This window comes from Eurosta solidaginis, chromosome 5 (assembly GCF_040869045.1).
Source record: "Eurosta solidaginis isolate ZX-2024a chromosome 5, ASM4086904v1, whole genome shotgun sequence".
Classification (NCBI taxonomy): domain Eukaryota; kingdom Metazoa; phylum Arthropoda; class Insecta; order Diptera; family Tephritidae; genus Eurosta; species Eurosta solidaginis.
This window is the reverse complement of record NC_090323.1, coordinates 241,942,320-241,962,182: the sequence shown is the minus strand read 5'-3', so window position 1 is coordinate 241,962,182 and position 19,863 is coordinate 241,942,320. Positions and strand designations below refer to the sequence as shown.

Sequence of the window (19,863 nt, the reverse complement as noted above, 5' to 3'; positions counted from 1 at the left end):
GGAAAACATGCTTGGTGTACCTGGACGACATCATCGTATTGGGCAAGAACTTTGATGAACATCTAAAGAACTTGGAGGAAGTTTTCCAGAGAATAGCTGGCGATGGTCTGAAACTAAATCCCAAAAAGTGTGCGCTGTTTAAAAAGGAAGTAAATTATTTGGATCACAAGGTAACGACAGAGGGCATCTGCACTGCGAACGAAAAGATAGAGGCTGTAAAGCATTGGCCAAGACCACAGAGCCTACATGAATTGAGAAGTTTCCTTGGGCTGTGTACATATTACCGCCGATTCGTACCAAATTTTTCCAGCGTAGCCCATAGCCTCCATGAGCTTACAAGAAAAAATAAAGCTTTTGAATGGAAGAAGGAGCAAGAAGTGGCTTTCCAAACATTGAAGGAGCGTTTGTGCACTGCCCCATTGTTAGCATATCCGATTCCAGGAGCAACATTTATTATAGATACAGATGCGAGTGGATATGCTATAGGAGGCGTTTTATCACAACTGGTCGATGGACAAAAGAAGGTAGTTGCATATTACAGCCGGTCGATTGGAAAACCAGAGAGGAACCACGTTTTAAACTTTATACTATATTTTTATTTTCAAAAACTAAAAAATAAATTGCGCATTGTTATGCATTTAAATGTATTTGCCATGCCAACACCATCAACTCTTAATTTGATCACTGATTATTGCCTGTGCAATGGGCAACGAGATTTATTTTTTTTGGTCATATACCAACATGCAAATAGTTGCGCTACGATTTACCTCCTCAATACGACGTCAACATTTGTCCAAGCGTTTACCAACCGTTTTTACATGCAAATACAAAACATTTGGACTTCGTAAAAATTACTCAACTACAACCGCAACTCTATTTCCAGCCACTACAACAACTACAACTACCACAACCAACAATCCATATGCTATAACGCCACAAAAATTAGAAAAATGGCGGAAGGATTTCTATAATGAGCCGAAAAATGTGTTTGCACAGAATGTTTGCTCGCGCATGGATCCCTTCGATGTTTGTTTGTCACGCAAATCACTCGAGAATACAAATCATGTATTTACTTATAAGGTGGAAAGTGAAGGCAAACCCATAACTAATCAAAAAAGTTCCGGCCGTTGTTGGCTTTTTGCTGCGCTCAATTGCATACGACTGCCATTCATGAAGCGTTTAAATATCGACGAGTTCGAATTTTCTCAGGGTTATCTATTCTATTGGGATAAGATTGAACGTTGCAATTATTTCCTTAATAATATTGTTAAGACCGCGAGACGTGGTGAGGTGGTGGATGGCCGTTTAGTTTCATTTTTATTGAATGATCCTACCTCCGACGGCGGCCAATGGGATATGCTAGTTAATTTAATAATCAAACATGGTTTAATGCCAAAAAAATGCTTTCCAGAGACTTATAGTTGTGAGGCGAGCATGCGCATGAATGCCATATTAAAAAGCAAGCTTCGTGAATACTCTAAAGTGTTACGAGATCTTTTAGAAAACTCGCCCACCGAAGATGAGGTTGCACATAAGATTGATGAAATGATGGGCAGTATTTATAAGATAGTTGGGATATGCTTGGGCATTCCATCTGAACGTTTCACCTGGGAGTATTATGATAAAACCAAAGCTTATCAATCTATAGGGCCAGTGACGCCATTAGAGTTTTACGAAAACGAAGTTAAACCAATATTCAATGTAGTAGATAAGGTTTGTTTAGTTAATGACCCACGTCCATCTAGTTATTATGATCAAACATATACAGTCGATTGTCTTGGCAATGTTGTGGGTGGCCGTCAAGTACTTTATAATAATCAACCTGTCGAGAAATTATTACAGCTTGTAGCAGCAAGTTTAAAAGCTGGCGAAGCTGTTTGGTTTGGTTGTGAAGTTAGTAAACGTTTTGCATCAAAGCAGGGCATTGAAGATTTGAATGTTCATGATTTCAAACTGGTATTCGATGTTGACATTCAAACACCTTTATCGAAAGCGGATCGACTTATATTTGGAGAATCAGCAATGACACACGCTATGTTATTCACTGCTGTATCGGTTGATGAAAATGGTGATGTGAAAAAACTGCGCGTAGAAAATTCATGGGGCGAAGATTGTGGTGAAAAAGGTTATTTGGTTATGACCGCTGAATGGTTTAAGGAATTCGGTTTCGAAGTTGTCATCGATAAATCATTTGTGCCGCCAGAAATTTTACGAGTCTTTGACATGGAACCAATTGTGCTTCCAGCTTGGGACCCGATGGGTACTTTAGCTAAATCTACATAAACCTGATATAAATATAAATGAATACGTAACACTCTTTTTACTTTTACATACATACATAAATACAAATATATGCGAACATAATACATAAATATATATTAAAAAAAAAAAAAAAAAAAAAAAAATTGAAAATCAATATTGAAATTTAAAATATTGATAATACATTTAAAAATTAAAAAGTTCAAAGTGACTAAAATACAAAGTTAAATAAAGATAATAAGAACCCTACACTATTGCGTTACACGGAGAGAGCTGTTGGCATTGGTAGAGTGCATTAAACATTTTTACAAATACCTCTACGGCCAGCGATTCCGCGTCAGGACAGATCACGCAGCGTTGAAATGGCTTCTGCAGTTCCTTAATCCGGAAGGACAATTGGCACGGTGGACCGAGCGACTACAAAGCTATGACTTTTCCATTGAGCATCGAAAAGGTAGTACCCATGGAAATGCGGATGCAATGTCACGAAGACCATGTAGTTTGGAATGCAAGCACTGTTCAAAGGCCGAGGCTAAAGAGGACATTATAGATGTCCGGCTAATGACTATAACGTGTGCGGATGAATGGGACAAGGAACAACTAAGGAAGTGTCAGCTAGAAGATACAGATCTGTCACATGTTATGCAAGGGCTCGAACGAAAGGAAAGACCAAAGAGAGAGGAGATGTCAGCAGAGAGTCCCATTGCGAAGTCATATTGGGCACAGTGGAACAGTTTAGAATTGATATCCGGTTGTTTGCATCGAGTATGGGAGAGTGAGGATGGTCAATGCAAGAAGAAACTGATAGTTGTTCCCAGAAAGAGGATTCCTGACGTGCTCAGCGAGCTGCATAATGGTCCAAGCGGAGGTCATCTTGGAATCACGAAGACGCTCGAGAAGATTAAACAGAGATTATATTGGGTTGGTTGCCGTCAGTCGGTCACTGAGTGGATTGCGAACTGCGAGGTTTGCAGCAGAGCGAAAGGGCCCAAAACCCGAAGTCATGGCCAGATGAAGCAATATAACTCAGGTGCGCCATTTGAAAGGATCGCTATGGATGTCGCAGGACCATTTCCTACTAGCAACTGCGGAAACAAATATGTACTGGTGGTTATGGATTATTTTAGCAAATGGCCAGAGGTATACCCAATCCCAAATCAAGAAGCGGAAACAATAGCAGAAGTGTTTATAAACAATTGGGTTGCAAGGTATGGTGCACCAATGGAGTTACATTCTGACCAAGGCAGGAATTTCGAATCTGCTGTGTTCCAGGAAATGTGTAAGTCATTGGGCATTCGAAAAACACGGACAACTGCATTGCATCCTCAGTCCGATGGTATGGTGGAACGTTTCAATAGAACATTGGAAGAGCATTTAAGGAAAGTAGTAGACAAGTACCATAAGGAGTGGGATACCCGCATACCATTATTCTTGATGGCTTACCGATCAGCAGTGCATGAAACAACGGGCCAAACCCCTGAAACAGAAATTTTTGGCAATGACCTTCGACTGCCAGCTGATTTGAGGTTTGGGATAGATGCCGATGCGGAGAGAAATGTCAAGGAAATGTCTTGGAAGAGCTGAGAGAGCTCAGAGCAACAGAGATTACTGAGGTGCTGAAATACCATTTGAATTTAATAAAATATTAAACAAGTAAATGATAGGCATGGTTACTTTACGGCTCCCCCCGCTTCCAGTCAAAAAAAGTCTCATACCCAAGAAACATAATATACCGAATTGAAATAAAAATTCACAGAAACTACCCCGTAAGGAGAATCTCGAGTTCAAAATAAGTGTATTTCTACTGCATTCTGAACCACTAATAGTTCGACATCTATCTCTTTTACAAATTTTCAACTGGCGAATTTAACATGGCGATGTCATAGCCGGTGAAAATTGTCCCAGCTGCTTTAATTTTTCACTAGTTCCTAACTATATACAAAATTGTTTTTGGTACTTTTTCGATAGTTACGTACTGGTGGAATAGTGTTGAGAAAGAGGCATACTTATATGTAGCCGCAGCTCCTTAAAGCTGGTAGCAGTCTTTTGTCGATTTTATAACTGAAAATCTAGCTATTAACGAACTAATACTTATTTGGCACTCTAGGTCTAATTCTGAACCAGAATTTTGTATCACTAGCTACTGACTTCCCTTGAGGGTAATTAACTAATATCATATGAAGTTAGAATAGGATCCTCTCTTTTGGTACAGTTTTGCTTATATTCTTTGGTCATATGTCCCATATATTTCAGCTCCGCGGTCAATTATCTATTTTAATTTTATTTATGAATCAATTCTAATTACAAATTTTTTTTTAGTGCTTTAATATTTTTGAATAATTTTTAGTTGTCAAATTGTTAGTGTACAATTTTTTATCATACACAAGTGCCTGAGCTTCACATAGGAGTGCTTTTTCTTGGAACTTTCATAAGAAATTTTATTATTTTGATGAGCCTTAGTAAAATAATGAGTGGACGATTATACGCAAAAATACGACAAGAAATAAGAAACATAGTCACACAAAATACTTCAAAAAAATGTATTATTAGTGCGCGGGAAAGATCAAAGAGTCTAACGGAAGACAAAGTTTTATTTCTTCATATAGCTTCATTACAAAAATGAAGTTCACAGACCACAATGCCGATGATTTTTGTCACAAAGAATATCCTATGCAGCCGTGGTGTGGCGATAGCGTGCTCCGCTTACCACACCGAAGATCCTGAGTTCAAGTCCCGGGCAAGGCAACATCAAAAATTAGAAAACAAGTTTTTCAATTAGAAAAAAATTTCTAAACGGGGTCTGCCATGAAAAGCTTCTCACTAAAAACTCACCTGTTGTTAGGAGTCGGCGTAAAATATGTAGGACTCGTCCGCCAATTTGTAGGAGAAATTAAAACGAGCATGCCGCATATTGGAAGAGAAGCTCGACTTAAAATCTCTACGGGGCTATCGCGCCTTGCACTTTATTTTTTAGTATTCTATGGCTCATTCCATTTCAAGACAACCGGTCCGCGCGGGACATGATTTTTGATTTCGATGAAACTTTAACATGTTGTTCTTTGGGCAAAATAATGAAACACGTGTTTTTTTTTGCCTCATGAAATTTTTTTTTTCGGATTTATCGGCAATTGAATTCGATAAAATGCAATCGATATTTTATTCACCTATTTTTATACTCAGCGTGCTTTGCACACAGAGTATATTAACTTTGATTGGATAACGGATGGTTGTACAGGTTATATATAATTTTGAAAAACACAAAAGACCTGATAATTTAGTAAATAATACACCTAGAATGTTTAAATTTGACATGTGGACTGATATTGAGACTCTTGATAAAAACGGCACAGCCCACTTGTGATAAAAACAATTTTACAAATATTATTAATCATAAATCAAGATCAAGATCTATTGCCTGCCGCCTATGCACCGGCAAAAGGTGTCGCACATGCTTCACATAGCAGTAATGTTTTAGTCAAAACGTCAAGTTACTAAATAATTTCAAAGATAAATGGGTGGCCGATTTAAATGGACATGTATCTGTGGAGCTGTGGTTGGTGGTTATTCGGAATTAGGTGAAACATACGTTTCACGTGCTACATATAAAGACAAAATTTTACTAGGCAAAGTATATCCTTCGCATAGAGTAATGTATATGCCAAACAATGCCACTGAGGTGAACAGATCTGAATATGAAGTACATATTGGTACCAGAAACTATCACAGCAGAAAGTAACGACGAAGCAAATGACGAAACTTAGTCGTACGTAAGTTGGGTAATTGTTTACCTTAGGGTACAACTGCTAAAACTCTTCCGAAAATATCGGGAAAGGTGTCAAAAGACGCGTCTTGATCCCAGGACCACGAATCCGAAAGCGGGAATTAAGAATTTTATTTCTGTGAAAATATATTTCTAAAAAACCGAAAAATGGCCCCGGAGCGCTCCGAAACGGGGAGTGGGATCCATAGTATTTTTGCGCAGAACACCTTTCTGCATTGGCGGCCTTCGGCCGCGCTTATAAAAAATTACCCTGTGTGGGTCCAACACCGGTTTGGAGACCAAAACTATATCCGCGCAAAACACTTTTACCCACAGTTTTTCTTGTGGGAACGACAAAATCATCAAAATTACAACAACCACATGAAAATTTTCGATTTTGTTTGCAAATATCTCCGAAGAAAAATAAAATTTCGCTTTCGGATTCGTGGTCCTGGGATCAAGTCGCGTCTTTTGACACCTCTCCCGATATTATCGGAAGAGTTTTAGCAGTAGTACCCTAAAGTAAACAATTACCGTAAATTGAATGCAAAATTATAGTGGTGAGAGGAAAGGAAAATAATCAATTTTAGTATATGACCAACTAATGACTTCGTATGGATCTTTTACTGTGTTTCACTTAATGTGTATTTGTGTATCTGTTTTTATTATTATTGTAAATATTATTTTAAAGGACAACTTAAATATATAAATCGAAAATTTTTAACTAAAATAGTTGAAAAATTAAAAGTCACTGAACTTCTTAGACTATTTTGTAGATAACACACAAACTCCTATTAAAACAGTCGATCTCACTTTAGATCAGGGCTGGGCAGCTTCGGCAGAGAACTACTTTCAATCTAACTTTACTGTTTTGGCCCTAGACATTAGAATTTTACTGTTCCTTTCAGTTAGAGGGCCAAAGTGACAATGCTAAACCCTATTTAACTCAAAGTCGCACTGAAAAACCGGGCGATAGAGTTTAAACTCTAATAACCAGGGGCGGAAACTGTTATTCCTTTTATAATATAATTCCTTGCAAAACTATTAATTTTGGCCTTTAATATATTTGGATAAAGATAAAAATTTTTTTTGGGAAATTTATTACCTGAGTCCGATAGAACTTGTTAAACTCGGACTTTTAAAAATAAAAGTCCGGAAATAAAAGTTAAATCCTGACTTTTATTTTTTAAGGCCAAAATAAAAGTCCGGCTTGATAACAAAGAAACGGCTTATCGGAATTAAATTTTTTTTTTATTTATTTATTTATTTAATAATAAAAGTACATGCTTTCTTGCAGACTAGTTAAAAATAGAAAACAATTCAAGCTTAAACTTATATAAGCTGTATTAAAAATTAATAACACTACTGAATCGATTTGCTAGATGTATAGTCCTAGTTACAGGTTCATTCATAGCATAACTCGTTTCAGAATTAGTTATTTCGATAAATAATCTATTATGCCGAAGATCACGCAGTGGAATATATGGAATGAACAAATTAGATAAATCGGAGCAATTTATGCTCAAGTTCATTACATTATAGGCAAGCATGAGTGAGATTCAAGTTGTTCTGTCGTGCAAAGCCTGAAGACCAAGCAATTTGCGCCTGCTGGTATACGATGGGAAGCCATCTGGCCAGTGAAGCTCCCGTAAAGCAATTTTCGTAAAAAATTTTTGAACACTCAATTTTGTAGGAGTTAGATTCATAGAAAGGATTCCATATTATTGAACAATATTCAAGGGGACTTCTGACCAAGGAGATAGAGTGCCTTCAACGTCATAGGGTCCTTAAAGTCACTGGTATTTCGTCTAATGAACCCAACCATTGCAAAGGACTTTGCAACAATGAAGTCAATATGACTGGAAAAAGAGAGTTTGAAGTCAAAACCGACACCCAAATCTTTAATCTCTTGACAGCGATTAAGAGATTTAGCATTTAGTTTGTAGTTAAAGTATGTCGCAGTTGTCTTTTTGGAATAAGTTAAAACGCAGCATTTGTTTGTATTTAAAAATAAATTATTGTCTGCGCACCAACCGGCAAAAGAGTCCAGATCAGATTGCAAGTTAGTGCAGTCAGAGCTTCTACAGATCGTTAGAAATAACTTGACATCGTCCGCAAACATCAAACATTTTGTGAATTTGAATTGCTGGGGCAAATCATTTATGAAAATTAAGAATAATAGAGGGCCACAATGGGTACCCTGTGCAATACCTGACCAGGCGTTAATATGTAGAGATGACTTGTCGTCTCCAGTTGCCACATAGAGCTTTCTGTTCGATAAAAAACTCGTGAAGAATTTCAACAAGTTTCCATTGATTCAATACTTGGCTAACTTGCGTACTAAAATAGTATGATCAACCTTGTCAAATGCTTTCGAGAATTCAGTGTATATGACGTCGAGTTGCTCAGAGTTCTCTAAAGCACCCACAATTTGATTAGTACCTAAAGCTAAATTTGCGGAGGTAGACCTACCTGGAAAAAATCCATGCTGACACTCCACTATAGCCTTGCCTACGTAAACAAACAATTTACGTTGAAGTACGTGGTCGAATATTTTTGCCACAGTACTCTGTTTAACAATCGGTCTGTAGTTGCAAATGTCATTACGGTTACCAGACTTAAATATGGGATTTATGGAGCACGAGTCCAAAAAAATTCCGCTGTTCAAGCAATTTTGAAATAGAAGAGCTAAGGGTTCCGCTATGGAGTTTGCGCACATTTTGAAAAATATCTGAGAAAACCCCTCAGTATCTGATTTTGCACTACATATCAATTTAGAGATTGATAGAAGAACGTCATCTGCGGTAACAACGAAATTAGAAATTTGGCATTGGTACCCAGAGTGAAATATAGGATTAGGTGAAGAGGTTAACTTTGAGTAAACTTTTTGGAAAGATTTCGCGAACAGGTTGCAGGCATCCTGTGGATTACTGGACACTTCGCCATCATACTCCATGGTCGTTGGAAAGCCATTGGTTTTTCTTTGTCAAAAATTAACCGATTTTCATTATTTTTTCTTTGAAATGTTCGTTATTTAGTGTTTAGTAAAAATTTATGACTTTTTTTCAGAAATGAATATTTCAAAAAACGGTTTTTTTTTCTAAACTTTTTCCATACTGAGTGAACAGCATATATTTCAACTTGGCTAAATGCATATTAGCCAAAATTCGTTGTTTTCGAAATATGAATTTTTGAATATTAAACTTTTTTTCGCTATATATATTTGACATCCCGCTTGCTATCTTAAAGTTTTATTATTGCAGAATCTTCAAATATGATTACAAATTACAAAAATAATTTGAATGTACAGTTCGACCATATTAATAGCGGTGTAAACAAAAATTCCGCTAATTCATATATTCAAAAAACCTGCGATATTGCCGAACGTATGATTAATGAGATTGAACGTGAGCGCGTCTCTTTATTGGAATTAGAGGCTAATGTTGAACGACTCTCGCGACAATTAGGTTGGCAATATGAAGCATATGAAAGAAAATCACAGCAATTCGAATGGTATTCAAGCGGATATTTATTTAAAACATAGATATATTTATTCATTATTTCATTATTTGCAGTTTCAAGAAAAATATTGAGACACTTTTCAACGCATTGAACAATATCAATCTATTGGAAGAGATAAAAACCGATACTCGCAATAAAATCCAACAACTTCAACAACAATCGGAATCGTTTGCTATGCAACAGTGGCGTGATTTTATAAATGAAAGCACTGAAAATTTAATGAGAGATATTTCTTCTTTATCAAATTTGTAGAATTTCGTTTGATTACGTTCCTTTTTTTGATTAATTTTTAATACATAAATGAATTATTTTATCTTAATTGGTTTCAAGATATTTTTTTATATAACTACTGTTACAAATGTTCGTTCTGAAAACTTCGTAAACGCCGTTAAAATGCCAATGAATTCAAAAATCAATGCATTTTCTCGGCTCTGGTAAACGGTACTTCCAACCAACATTTCAATCAGTGGCTCATTTTAAGCGACATTTTCTGCACAACCGAACTTCTTGTATTGCTCCCTTTTATTGCTTTTTTAAACGGTTTTATTTAGCTTGACTTGACAGGCCGCCGGCCGGCCAATGTGAACGAATTTTTAATTTAAAATTTAAGTAACTCTCCGATATGCTACAAGCTTGAAACTTGGAATATAGTTCAGAACCCGAAGACAATGCAATAATAAGAAAAAAAACTCCGATAGCTGGCGCATGGATCGAAACATCTCAAAAATTCGTATATGTGGTCCGATTTGGCTCATATTGGGAACACATAATACATACATGAATAGAAAGCGACCTATAAAAAAATCGCCGATAGGTGGCGCAGGTATCGAGATATTCAAAAAATTCGCATTTGTGTTCCGATTAGGTTCATGTTTGGAACACATGTTACATATATGAATATGAAAAAATCGCCTCCTGGTGGCGCATGGATCGAGATATTAAAAATACTTGTATTTATGGTCCAATTTGGCTCATAAATATTTGGAACAAATATTACATACAGTTCGGTGGAAGTGACATCAAAATACTTTGGAGTTCGAGGAGGCACAAGCATACGTAGCGCCGAGTCGAATAAAGTCTTTGGAAGGATTATGTATTGAGGACTTGGATAGTAACAAATTGTCAGGAAAGAGTCCTTGTAATAATGAGTCACTAAATTAACTAAATAGACTGAGAACTAATAAGCAATTAAATAAATACTAAAAACTTGAAAACCAAATAATTCAAAAAAAAAATTTTAGTTTAACGGTTTTATTGAAAACAATACTTACATTATGTAATCATAATACTAAAAGCTAGAAAATAATTAGGTAGGTCCTAGGTAGTAGTCATCATACTCCTCATCAATATAGGGCGTTGATCAGACAATTAAACAAAAGCGTTGGACGCGTCAAATTCCTATTGATAGTCATATATAATTACTAATTAGGGTTACATACAAAGAAGTGCAGTCAACATCTGAAGAACTGAAAAACAAATTGAGTTCCGCACAAGCCCTCGCAATAGGCGCATTTACCGCATAGTTGGTCCTTGCAAAACTAATTTTAAAGGTCTCAAATTGCCGCAAGTTTCTGCAGGGAACATTGAACTGAATTTTTCCTAGGAGCGATGGACAATCTACAGCTCCAGAAATTGAGCCAATGATAAACGAGCACGATAAGATGGTTCGTCTATTTTCAAGCGTACTTAGGTCAATTAAAAGACATCTCGACTCATATGACGGTAAAGGATCAGAAAAATTCAAAGAACGGAGGGCAAAACGTAAAAAAACTTTTTGAACTCTCTCGATACGATTAGAGGGACGAGTATGGTAGGGTCTCCAAATTATAGCAGCATAGTCCAGTCTCGATCTGACTAAAGAGCAATTAAGAGATTTGAGTGTGTGAGGGTTAGTGAAAGCAGAACAATTTCTACGAATGAACGCTAGCATGGCATAAGACCGAGTAATAACGTAGTTGACTTGGTTAGCGAAACCAAATTTAGAGTCAAAAAATACACCAAAGTCTTTAATTTCCTCTACGGATTCCAGGGCACAGCCCGCAATACTATGTGAAGTCCGTAGAACATTAGCCGATTTCGAAAAAGTTACATGGAAACACTTTTTGATGTTTAGGGTAAGACGATTTAAACAACACCAGTTTTCAACATTGAAGAGGTCTGATTGCAGCCGTTCAGAGTCACGAGAACTTTTTATGGTGGCGAATATTTTCAAAACGTCTGCATACAACAAGTATTCCGCAGAAGCGAAGCATGAGCCGATATCATTTATAAATATTCAAAAAAATCGTATTTGTGGTGCGATTGGGCTCATATTTGGAACAAATATTCCATACAGTCCGGTGGAAGTGACATCAAAATACTTTGGAGTTCGAGGAGGCACAAGCATACGTAGCGCCGAGTCGAATAAAGTCTTTGGAAGGATTATGTATTGAGGACTTGGATAGTAACAAATTGTCAGGAAAGAGTCCTTGTAATAATGAGTCACTAAATTAACTAAATAGACTGAGAACTAATAAGCAATTAAATGAAGACTAAAAACTTGAAAACCAAATAATTCAAAAAAAAAATTTAAGTTTAACGGTTTAATTGAAAACAATACTTATATAATGTAATAATAATACTAAAAGCTAGAAAATAATTAGGTAGGTCCTAGGTAGTAGTCATCATACTCCTCATCAATATAGGGCGTTGATCAGACAATTAAACAAAAGCGTTGGACGCGTCAAATTCCTATTGATAGTCATATATAATTACTAATTAGGGTTACATACAAAGAAGTGCAGTCAACATCTGAAGAACTGAAAAACAAATTGAGTTCCGCACAAGCCCTCGCAATAGGCGCATTTACCGCATAGTTGGTTCTTACAAAACGAATTTTAAAGGTCTCAAATTGCCGCAAATTTCTGCAGGGAACATAACTGAATTTTTCCTAGGAGCGATGGACAATCTACAGCTCCAGAAATTGAGCCAATGATAAACGAGCACGATAAGATGGTTCGTCTATTTTCAAGCGTACTTAGGTCAATTAAAAGACATCTCGACTCATATGACGGTAAAGGATCAGAAAAATTCAAAGAACGGAGGGCAAAACGTAAAAAAACTTTTTGAACTCTCTCGATACGATTAGAGGGACCAGTATGGTAGGGTCTCCAAATTATAGCAGCATAGTCCAGTCTCGATCTGACTAAAGAGCAATTAAGAGACTTGAGTGTGTGAGGGTTAGTGAAAGCAGAACAATTTCTACGAATGAACGCCAGCATGGCATAAGACCGAGTAATAACGTAGTTGACTTGGTTAGCGAAACCAAATTTTGAGTCAAAAAATGCACCAGTCTTTAATTTCCTCTACCGATTCCAGGGCACAGCCCGCAATACTATGTGGATTCCGTAGAACATTAGCCGATTTCGAAAAAGTTACATGGAAACACTTTTTGATGCTTAGGGTAAGACGATTTAAACACCACCAGTTTTCAACATTGAAGAGGTCTGATTGCAGCCGTTCAGAGTCACGAGAACTTTTTATGGTGGCGAATATTTTCAAAACGTCTGCATACAACAAGTATTCCGCAGAAGCGAAGCATGAGCCGATATCATTTATAAATAAAATAAAAAAATAGAGGCCCTAGGATACTTCCTTGCGGGACCCCAGAGGAAGCAATGAAGGACTGGGACGTGGCGTTGTGTATGTCAACAACGCAATATCTATTTGAAAGATACGACTCAATCCACATCAAAAATGTGGAATGAAAACCCAATGCCAGAAGCTTAGCCAAGAGTATCTGGTGCGAAACCTTGTCGAAAGCCTTTGAAAATGCAGTCTATATTGTATCAACTTGCAACCTATCACGAAAAGCGGAAATGCAGTATTCACAAAAAATAAATAAGTTACTAACAGTGGACCGTTTTGATACGAATCCGTGCTGATTGTTCGAAATTAGGTCCTTTACTGCAAAGTAAATTTTGTCATTTAATATAATCTCAAAAAGTTTGGATACAGATGAGAGCTTCGAAATAGGTCTATCGAACATCATTTTTGTTACCACTCTTGAATATCGGAGAAATTGAAGTTAGCTTCCAGTCATCCACAAATGTCCCAGTGTCCAGTGAGTTGTTGAAGATAATTGTGAGAGGCTCAGCCAAACACATATATAAGCACCTTGTGAAATTTCAAGCTTCTAGCTGTTAAAATGAAGAAATTACGTTTAACTTCTTATCTGATCAACCAGTTGTATAGGATATATATTATGTGACCGATCTTGAGAAATTTTTCAGATAACCATGTATGCCTTATGTTAACAGTGCTTCGCCCCATCCAATAGGCCGGCCCGATCACACATTGTCATCAATATCCTCTAAGGAGAGTCCAAGGAAACTTGCAGCTTCAACAGTGTGGACGAGAGTGAGAGGGGTGATAGAGGCGTTGGTTCCACATTGCAGTTAAAGGGATGGTTGGTGCCATGTGGTGACACATTGCAAGCAGGACATACATTGTGTATTTCGGGGTTGATTCTGGATAGGTAAGAGTTTAACCCATTACAGTATTTAGATCGAAGTTGAGCTAGAGTAACGCGCGTCTCTCCCTAGGGAGAGTGCGTTCCTCTCATGCTAGTTCAGAGAGGTTACAATTTTTTAAGTGCTCCTCCCATTGCGCCCGCTTGTGTTCATCCACAGGCAGTCTGCTGCGTTGGTTTATGCCCCATTAATTGGACGTCTCCTAGGTCGTGCTGTCTTATAAGGTCACCGTCTGTCGCTACGGTTTGGGCCTACGCTGGAAAATGTGGCCGGATTTCTGTGATTCTTCGGGCAGAAAAAAATCGAGCCCAATTTTACTCTTTTGAAGTTGATGTGTGTTTTTCAGAGCGGTATATTCGACCCGCGAATTTCGAATCGGGGGAAAGGAATATGCATAGATGGTCGGATGTCAATGTTACCATCGGCTGTCAGTTGACGCAGTTAAGAAGTCCTGCGCCCACGATGGAAATGTGTGGCGAACTATGACAGCTTCTTATCATACGTGTGAGGCGTCCCCGTTTATGTTGTTTTTCTTCCATTTGCAGCATCTCGCACCTGCTGTCCGCCTTTAGATCATAATGCCACAGATGGTAGTGGGCAATGAAATCGCCTAGAATAATGCGATTTTCTGGGGCAACAGGTGACATGTGCTTCTAAATTTGCATCGCCTGACCAGACAGATATGCCTTTACGTTCCAGGACACTATCCGATGTCGGGAGATATTTTGCACTGAGTGGTGGGTGATAAATGTGAGTCCGCCTCCATTTAAAGTCTATGCCTTATGTCTAAACATCCTGTGATATTTCAGTCTTCTAGCTGTTAAAATGAGGAATATATGACGAAAACCCTCGAAAAATAAGTTGTATGGTAGATACATATGTGCTGTAGTGGTTCAGTCGATTCAGACATACAATTAAACGGACACCCAACTATAACCGCTAAATGTCGTCAAGTTATTTCAAAATCTGAGGACTAGTTTACGTTGAAACAGACGGATAGACAAACAAACGGATATGGCTAAGTCAGCTCGGCTCGATATCCTGTTCCTTTCTGTATAATTATTGGTGGGTCACAGTTGCAAAGTCTATAAAAGAAATTAAATGATTAAAATGTAGCTTGTTCTTTAGGTACGAAATTTCATCCAAATCTGCGTTTGATATAGCACCGGATATTCAAGGGCATGAATAAACTAATGTTAGGTCATAATTTTATGTGGTCACCCCACTTATAAGTACCCTTTTTGGTTAAGATACGGAGCGATAGAAGTCATCTGGGCAAAATTCTAACATCTGTGACTGTATAACTCGTTAACTCTTTCGAACCTGAAAGCAACCAGCAGGATAATTCCTGGTTTATTGATTATTTTAGCTTTAGTATAGGCCTTAAAAGTAGAAAATTTTTGTTTTGAGCGGGACGTATAGGTCTTGTTGGGACAGGAACAGGTTTATAATACAGTTTTTTAATTACTACAAGTTAGAGAATGTCGGCAAACTCTAAACGGGGCATATTTATACCAACAAATAAACCCAATGGGACACAGAACCGTTTCCTGAACTTTAATATACCAGACGGGACAGTTTTTAATGAGTTTAAATGTAAAATTAAGATTTTAGTTATAAGAAAACTATTTCTAGGATGTATATGTCCGAACAGGTCCGAAAGGGTTAAATATGGTTTTGGAATTATAATCTATCTCTAGTAATACTTGTTTTGTATTCGGCGAGTTGATACATACGTGGACGAAGGTATTCATGCTGAGTACTCAATATTATTTTTTATTAAATCAAAACACACATATTCAATATTTATTTAGCACTTACTACATTTAACAGCTTTAATACCTCTTCTTTATACCTGTTTAAATTGTATTCATTTTCACCTTCATTTATTAGCTGTTCGACGCTTTGTGCAAAACTCATATGTGGCTGTAATTTTTGTGAATCATCCAGAGGTCTTCCCCAATTTAATATTGCTTCAACTGATTGTTTTGATTTATTTCGTTCAAACTTATAGTACTCCATGTCAGCTTCCGATTTGCTTGCCTCCCATGGCTCAGTAATGAAAGATTCATGATAACAAGCTGTTAGTAAATACATTGCATAGTCATAGTTTTGTTTTCTCAAAGGACACCGGTCTGCTACAATTGTTATAATTCCTGTATTTCCATTATAACGATCACCCAGTAAACGTAAAAATTTATCTTTGGCGTGCGCATCAAATTTTAAGTCAGATAACTTAATTTTCAAAGTTATTCGTCGTCCCTCGGGGTTACGTATAGTGGGTAGAGCATGACAGTAGTCAGTGCTCTTTATTTGAATAGGAAAATATTTGAAACACTTTTCTTCCGTATCCAAACTTTTAGGCCAAGGAGTACAAAACTGTTTCAAAGCTTCACACTGTTGTCGTATAGCTGGTGGTGTTAGGTGAAGAAAGTTCGGTATTTTCATAAGTTCTGCATTTGCGTATTTGGAAGGAGGGGCGGCTCCTTTCTCGGTATAACCCTGTCGTAGTGGCAAAGGCACAGATGATGGTTGAAACGATCGGGGGCCCGGCCATACCGCAGTCCAATCTTGATCAGTTGCCATTTTAAGGTGACGCGGTGGCATTACTGGATCTTTTTTAAACACACGACGCTTTTGTGGTGGCTTTTGACTTATGGAACGCAAGTTTAACACCCGAAACTCTTAAAAATAAATTGACTGATTGAAGTTGTCTAGTAATACATAATACAAGTTTCTAACCTTCATCGCCCATCTCATTTGTACTTGCCGATTCCTCAACAGTTTGTCTACCTATAAACCGCAGCCCTAAAGCATTGGAATTACGTAAATTTCGTTGCAGAAAAACAGTTAATGACGCCATTGTTTATAAAGTTGATCTGCTTATTAAAGAATGACTGAAATATTTCTTATTTTACTTATAATATAAGTACAATGTTTTTTAACAAATGAAAAGTAAAGAGGGTAGAATGAAGCTATGTAGTAAATGCAAGTACGTACTCGATACTTTTTGGCCGATGATGAGTCAATTTGATTTCTCGATACATTGTTCAGTTCGTATCATGGATTTGTCAAATCTGCAAACACACTGACCGGCAGCAGCGCCACACTTTGGTAATTCTTTACTTTAGCGGTAAAGCGGAAATCATTGGTGCAGTAAGTCGTATCGCTGTAGTCGTATCCCTAACGTAATCAGCTGTTTATCGTTAAGCTGGAGACATTGGTGCTTTATCGGTAACCGTATCGGTAACCTTATAACAGCTGATTCGACCAACCTTATGAGAATCAATGCAATCGATTATTGGTGCCACTAAGGTCGTAACCGTATCGTATACAACCAATTGGGTTTTGGTTTACCGTCGTAACGATAAACAGCTGATTACGTTAGGGATACGGATACAGCGATACGACATACGGCACCAGCTTTACGACGGTAAACCAAAAACCAGTTGGTTGGCTACGATATGGTTACGACCTTAGCGGCACCAATAATCGATTGCATTGATTCTCATAAGGTTGGTCGAATCAGCTGTTAAAAGGTTACCGATACGGTTACCGATAAAGCACCAATGTCTCCAGCTTAAAAGTCTAGTTGAGGGCATTGTGAATGAAACTAAGCATGGTAAATTTTACCAAGTAGCGCAACTAACAGCTGCTCGGTGAAATTCGCACATTCACACGCACAGTTCTCGACTCAGTTTCAAAAAAAAACTTTAGATTATTTAGCTTAAATTTTAAAGTGAGATAATCTTTACCAATTGATATATATATAGAATATATAAGGAGTTTTTGTTGTTAATTAAAGAATAATTTTATTTATATTTAAGTTTTTATCATTTATTTTTGAACTTTATTTTAACAATTTCATGCGTTTTTAAAGCATTTTCGTGCATATAAATACAACCATGTGCATATACGTTTTGACATTACATTTCATACACGTTCGTATTTACCATTCTCATTGCTTCTAGCATATAAATACAACCATGTGCATATACGTTTTGACATTACATTTCATACACGTTCGTATTTACCATTCTCATTGCTTCTAAATTCGTAAACAATGACTGCGGAAATTCTGTGTGATTTTTCGATAAAATGTATTATTTTTGTGAAATTTTATTATATTATCTGTGGTATTGTGTTGGTCAAAAAGCTTTTATGCAAAAATACTTAGCCTAACAACGCGACAATGTATTTCGTATAGTCGAAGTACTTATATGTATATGTATTTTTTAGCTATCATTCGGTGGCAAAATCCTGAGCCAGATAATTTTGCATGTAAATGCAACAACAACGATTTGAGCCGATAAATCCAGATAGAAGTCTGGTTCAATTTGTGAGCCAGATAATTTGTTAATTACTTCTTTTTAGGTTGGCAACGCGGCCTTTAATATACCTACTTTTTCAAAAATAGATGTCGCTGCTTAGCCTTTAGCCGTATGAGTTAAATGAAAAACAGCGGCGACATTTGCCTATAACATTTCACGTGTGCGAAAATTTCACGACATCTACTTCTCAAGTCTCTCAATGATCCAGAGCATTCCCGTGAGAATTGAGCGTGAGCCGGAGCTGTAAAACTCACTGAAAGACGGCATAAGTGTGATATCTTCTGCATAGACGCAAAATTCCAAAGTGATTGGATCACCTGATTTGACTTTACGACTACAGCGATACGACATACGGCACCAATAACTCCCGCTTAATGGAGCCATACCATAACGCTAACGCCATAACCATATCATAGCCAACCAATTGAGTTTTGGTTTCTCGCCATATCCATAACTTAAAAATATTACAGTTGGTGAATTTAATAACTTTTTGTAGATTTTATTCATTGTTTTGGATACGTTATGACTAAGAGTCTTATTTTTTGTGGAATATGTTTTTAATTTTTTGCGTTTTCTTCATTTTTATGAAAGTTTTACAATTTTTAGGTTGAGGCACCATTAATCGATCACATTGGAGATGGTTATGGATATGGGTATGGTTACGACCATGGCATTAAGGTTAAAGCCAAATTAAACTTCCTTAACCCTAACGCCATAGTCGTAACCATACCCATATCCATAACCATCTCAATGTGATCGATTAATGGTGCCTTAACCTAAAAATCGTGAAAATTTCATAAAAATGATGAAAACGCAAAAAATTACAAACATATTCCACAAAAAATAAGTATCTTAGTCATAACGTATCCAAACAATGAAGAAAATCTAAAAAAAGTTATTAAATTCACCAACTCAAATATTTTTAGGTTATGGATATGGCGAGAAACCAAAAACCAATTGATTGGCTATGGCGTTAGCGTTATGGTATGGCACCATTAATCGATTACATTCCTTTTCATAAGGTAGGTTCGATCAGCTGATTTATCTGGTTATGGCTTTATGGTTATAAGTCACCATTAATTCGCCCTTTATGAAAGTTTAATTTGCCCTTAAGGAAGTTTAATTTGCCCTTGTAATGTTGTGGAACCCTCAAAAAAAATTGTGGACATAAGTGTTTTGCGCGCATACAGTTTTGGTCTACAAACCGGTGTTGGACCCACCCAGGGTAATTTTATACAAGCGCGGCTGAAGGCCGCCAATGCAGAAAGGTGCTCGGTAATAGTCTAGTTGAGGGGTCGACTGCTAATACGCTATCAAAAATATCGAGAAAGGTGTCAAAAGACGCGTATTAATCTCGAGAACACTAATCCGATGGCGGAAAAGAAAAATTGTATCTCTGTCCGGAGATATTTGCAGTTGAAGTTGGCGATTTACATGTGGTTGTTGTGCTTGTACCCACAAAAAAAATTGTGCATCACCG

At 37.1% G+C, this 19,863-nt stretch overlaps 3 protein-coding genes across 8 annotated transcripts in view; 2 read left to right on the top strand and 1 right to left on the bottom strand.

The window, feature by feature from the left end:
• Nucleotides 1-19,863, top strand: part of LOC137252966 (putative uncharacterized protein DDB_G0286901) — a 155,237-nt gene that overhangs the window by 121,354 nt on the left and 14,020 nt on the right. For 4 of the 6 annotated variants that reach the window (XM_067789139.1, XM_067789135.1, XM_067789136.1 and 1 more), the window contains 2 exons: nt 9,283-9,532; nt 9,595-9,860. The exons of 1 other annotated variant lie outside the window; for it this stretch is intronic. In XM_067789139.1, the coding sequence (XP_067645240.1) occupies nt 9,283-9,532; nt 9,595-9,793 (449 nt within the window). In that variant the 3' untranslated portion in view covers nt 9,794-9,860. Of the gene's footprint in view, nt 1-9,268; nt 9,533-9,594; nt 9,861-19,863 lie in introns of those variants that run through there. One more of the 6 variants, XM_067789137.1, reaches the window with a different exon arrangement.
• On the top strand, nt 890-2,377 carry LOC137233894 (bleomycin hydrolase-like). Its single transcript, XM_067757417.1, has one exon. It carries the CDS (start codon nt 1,012-1,014, stop codon nt 2,281-2,283), a length of 1,272 nt encoding a protein of 423 aa, XP_067613518.1. The 5' UTR covers nt 890-1,011; the 3' UTR covers nt 2,284-2,377.
• Nucleotides 15,822-17,065, bottom strand: mRpS35 (mitochondrial ribosomal protein S35). The gene is made up of 2 exons (XM_067757416.1): nt 16,795-17,065; nt 15,822-16,736 (listed from the first exon to the last, which is right to left on the bottom strand). The coding sequence occupies exons 1-2, from the start codon at nt 16,913-16,915 to the stop codon at nt 15,859-15,861; spliced, it is 999 nt and encodes a 332-aa protein (XP_067613517.1). The 5' UTR covers nt 16,916-17,065; the 3' UTR covers nt 15,822-15,858.

What these genes read in the sequence shown, in the direction of transcription:
- mRpS35 (XM_067757416.1), bottom strand. Translation starts at nt 16,915, where the DNA reads ATGGCGTCATTAACTGTTTTTCTGCAACGAAATTTACGTAATTCCAAT. An exon ending in AAATGAGATGGGCGATGAAG is followed by an intron (nt 16,737 to 16,794) that starts GTTAGAAACTTG and finishes TTTATTTTTAAG; the next exon opens with AGTTTCGGGTGTTAAACTTG.
- LOC137233894 (XM_067757417.1), top strand. Translation starts at nt 1,012, where the DNA reads ATGGATCCCTTCGATGTTTGTTTGTCACGCAAATCACTCGAGAATACA.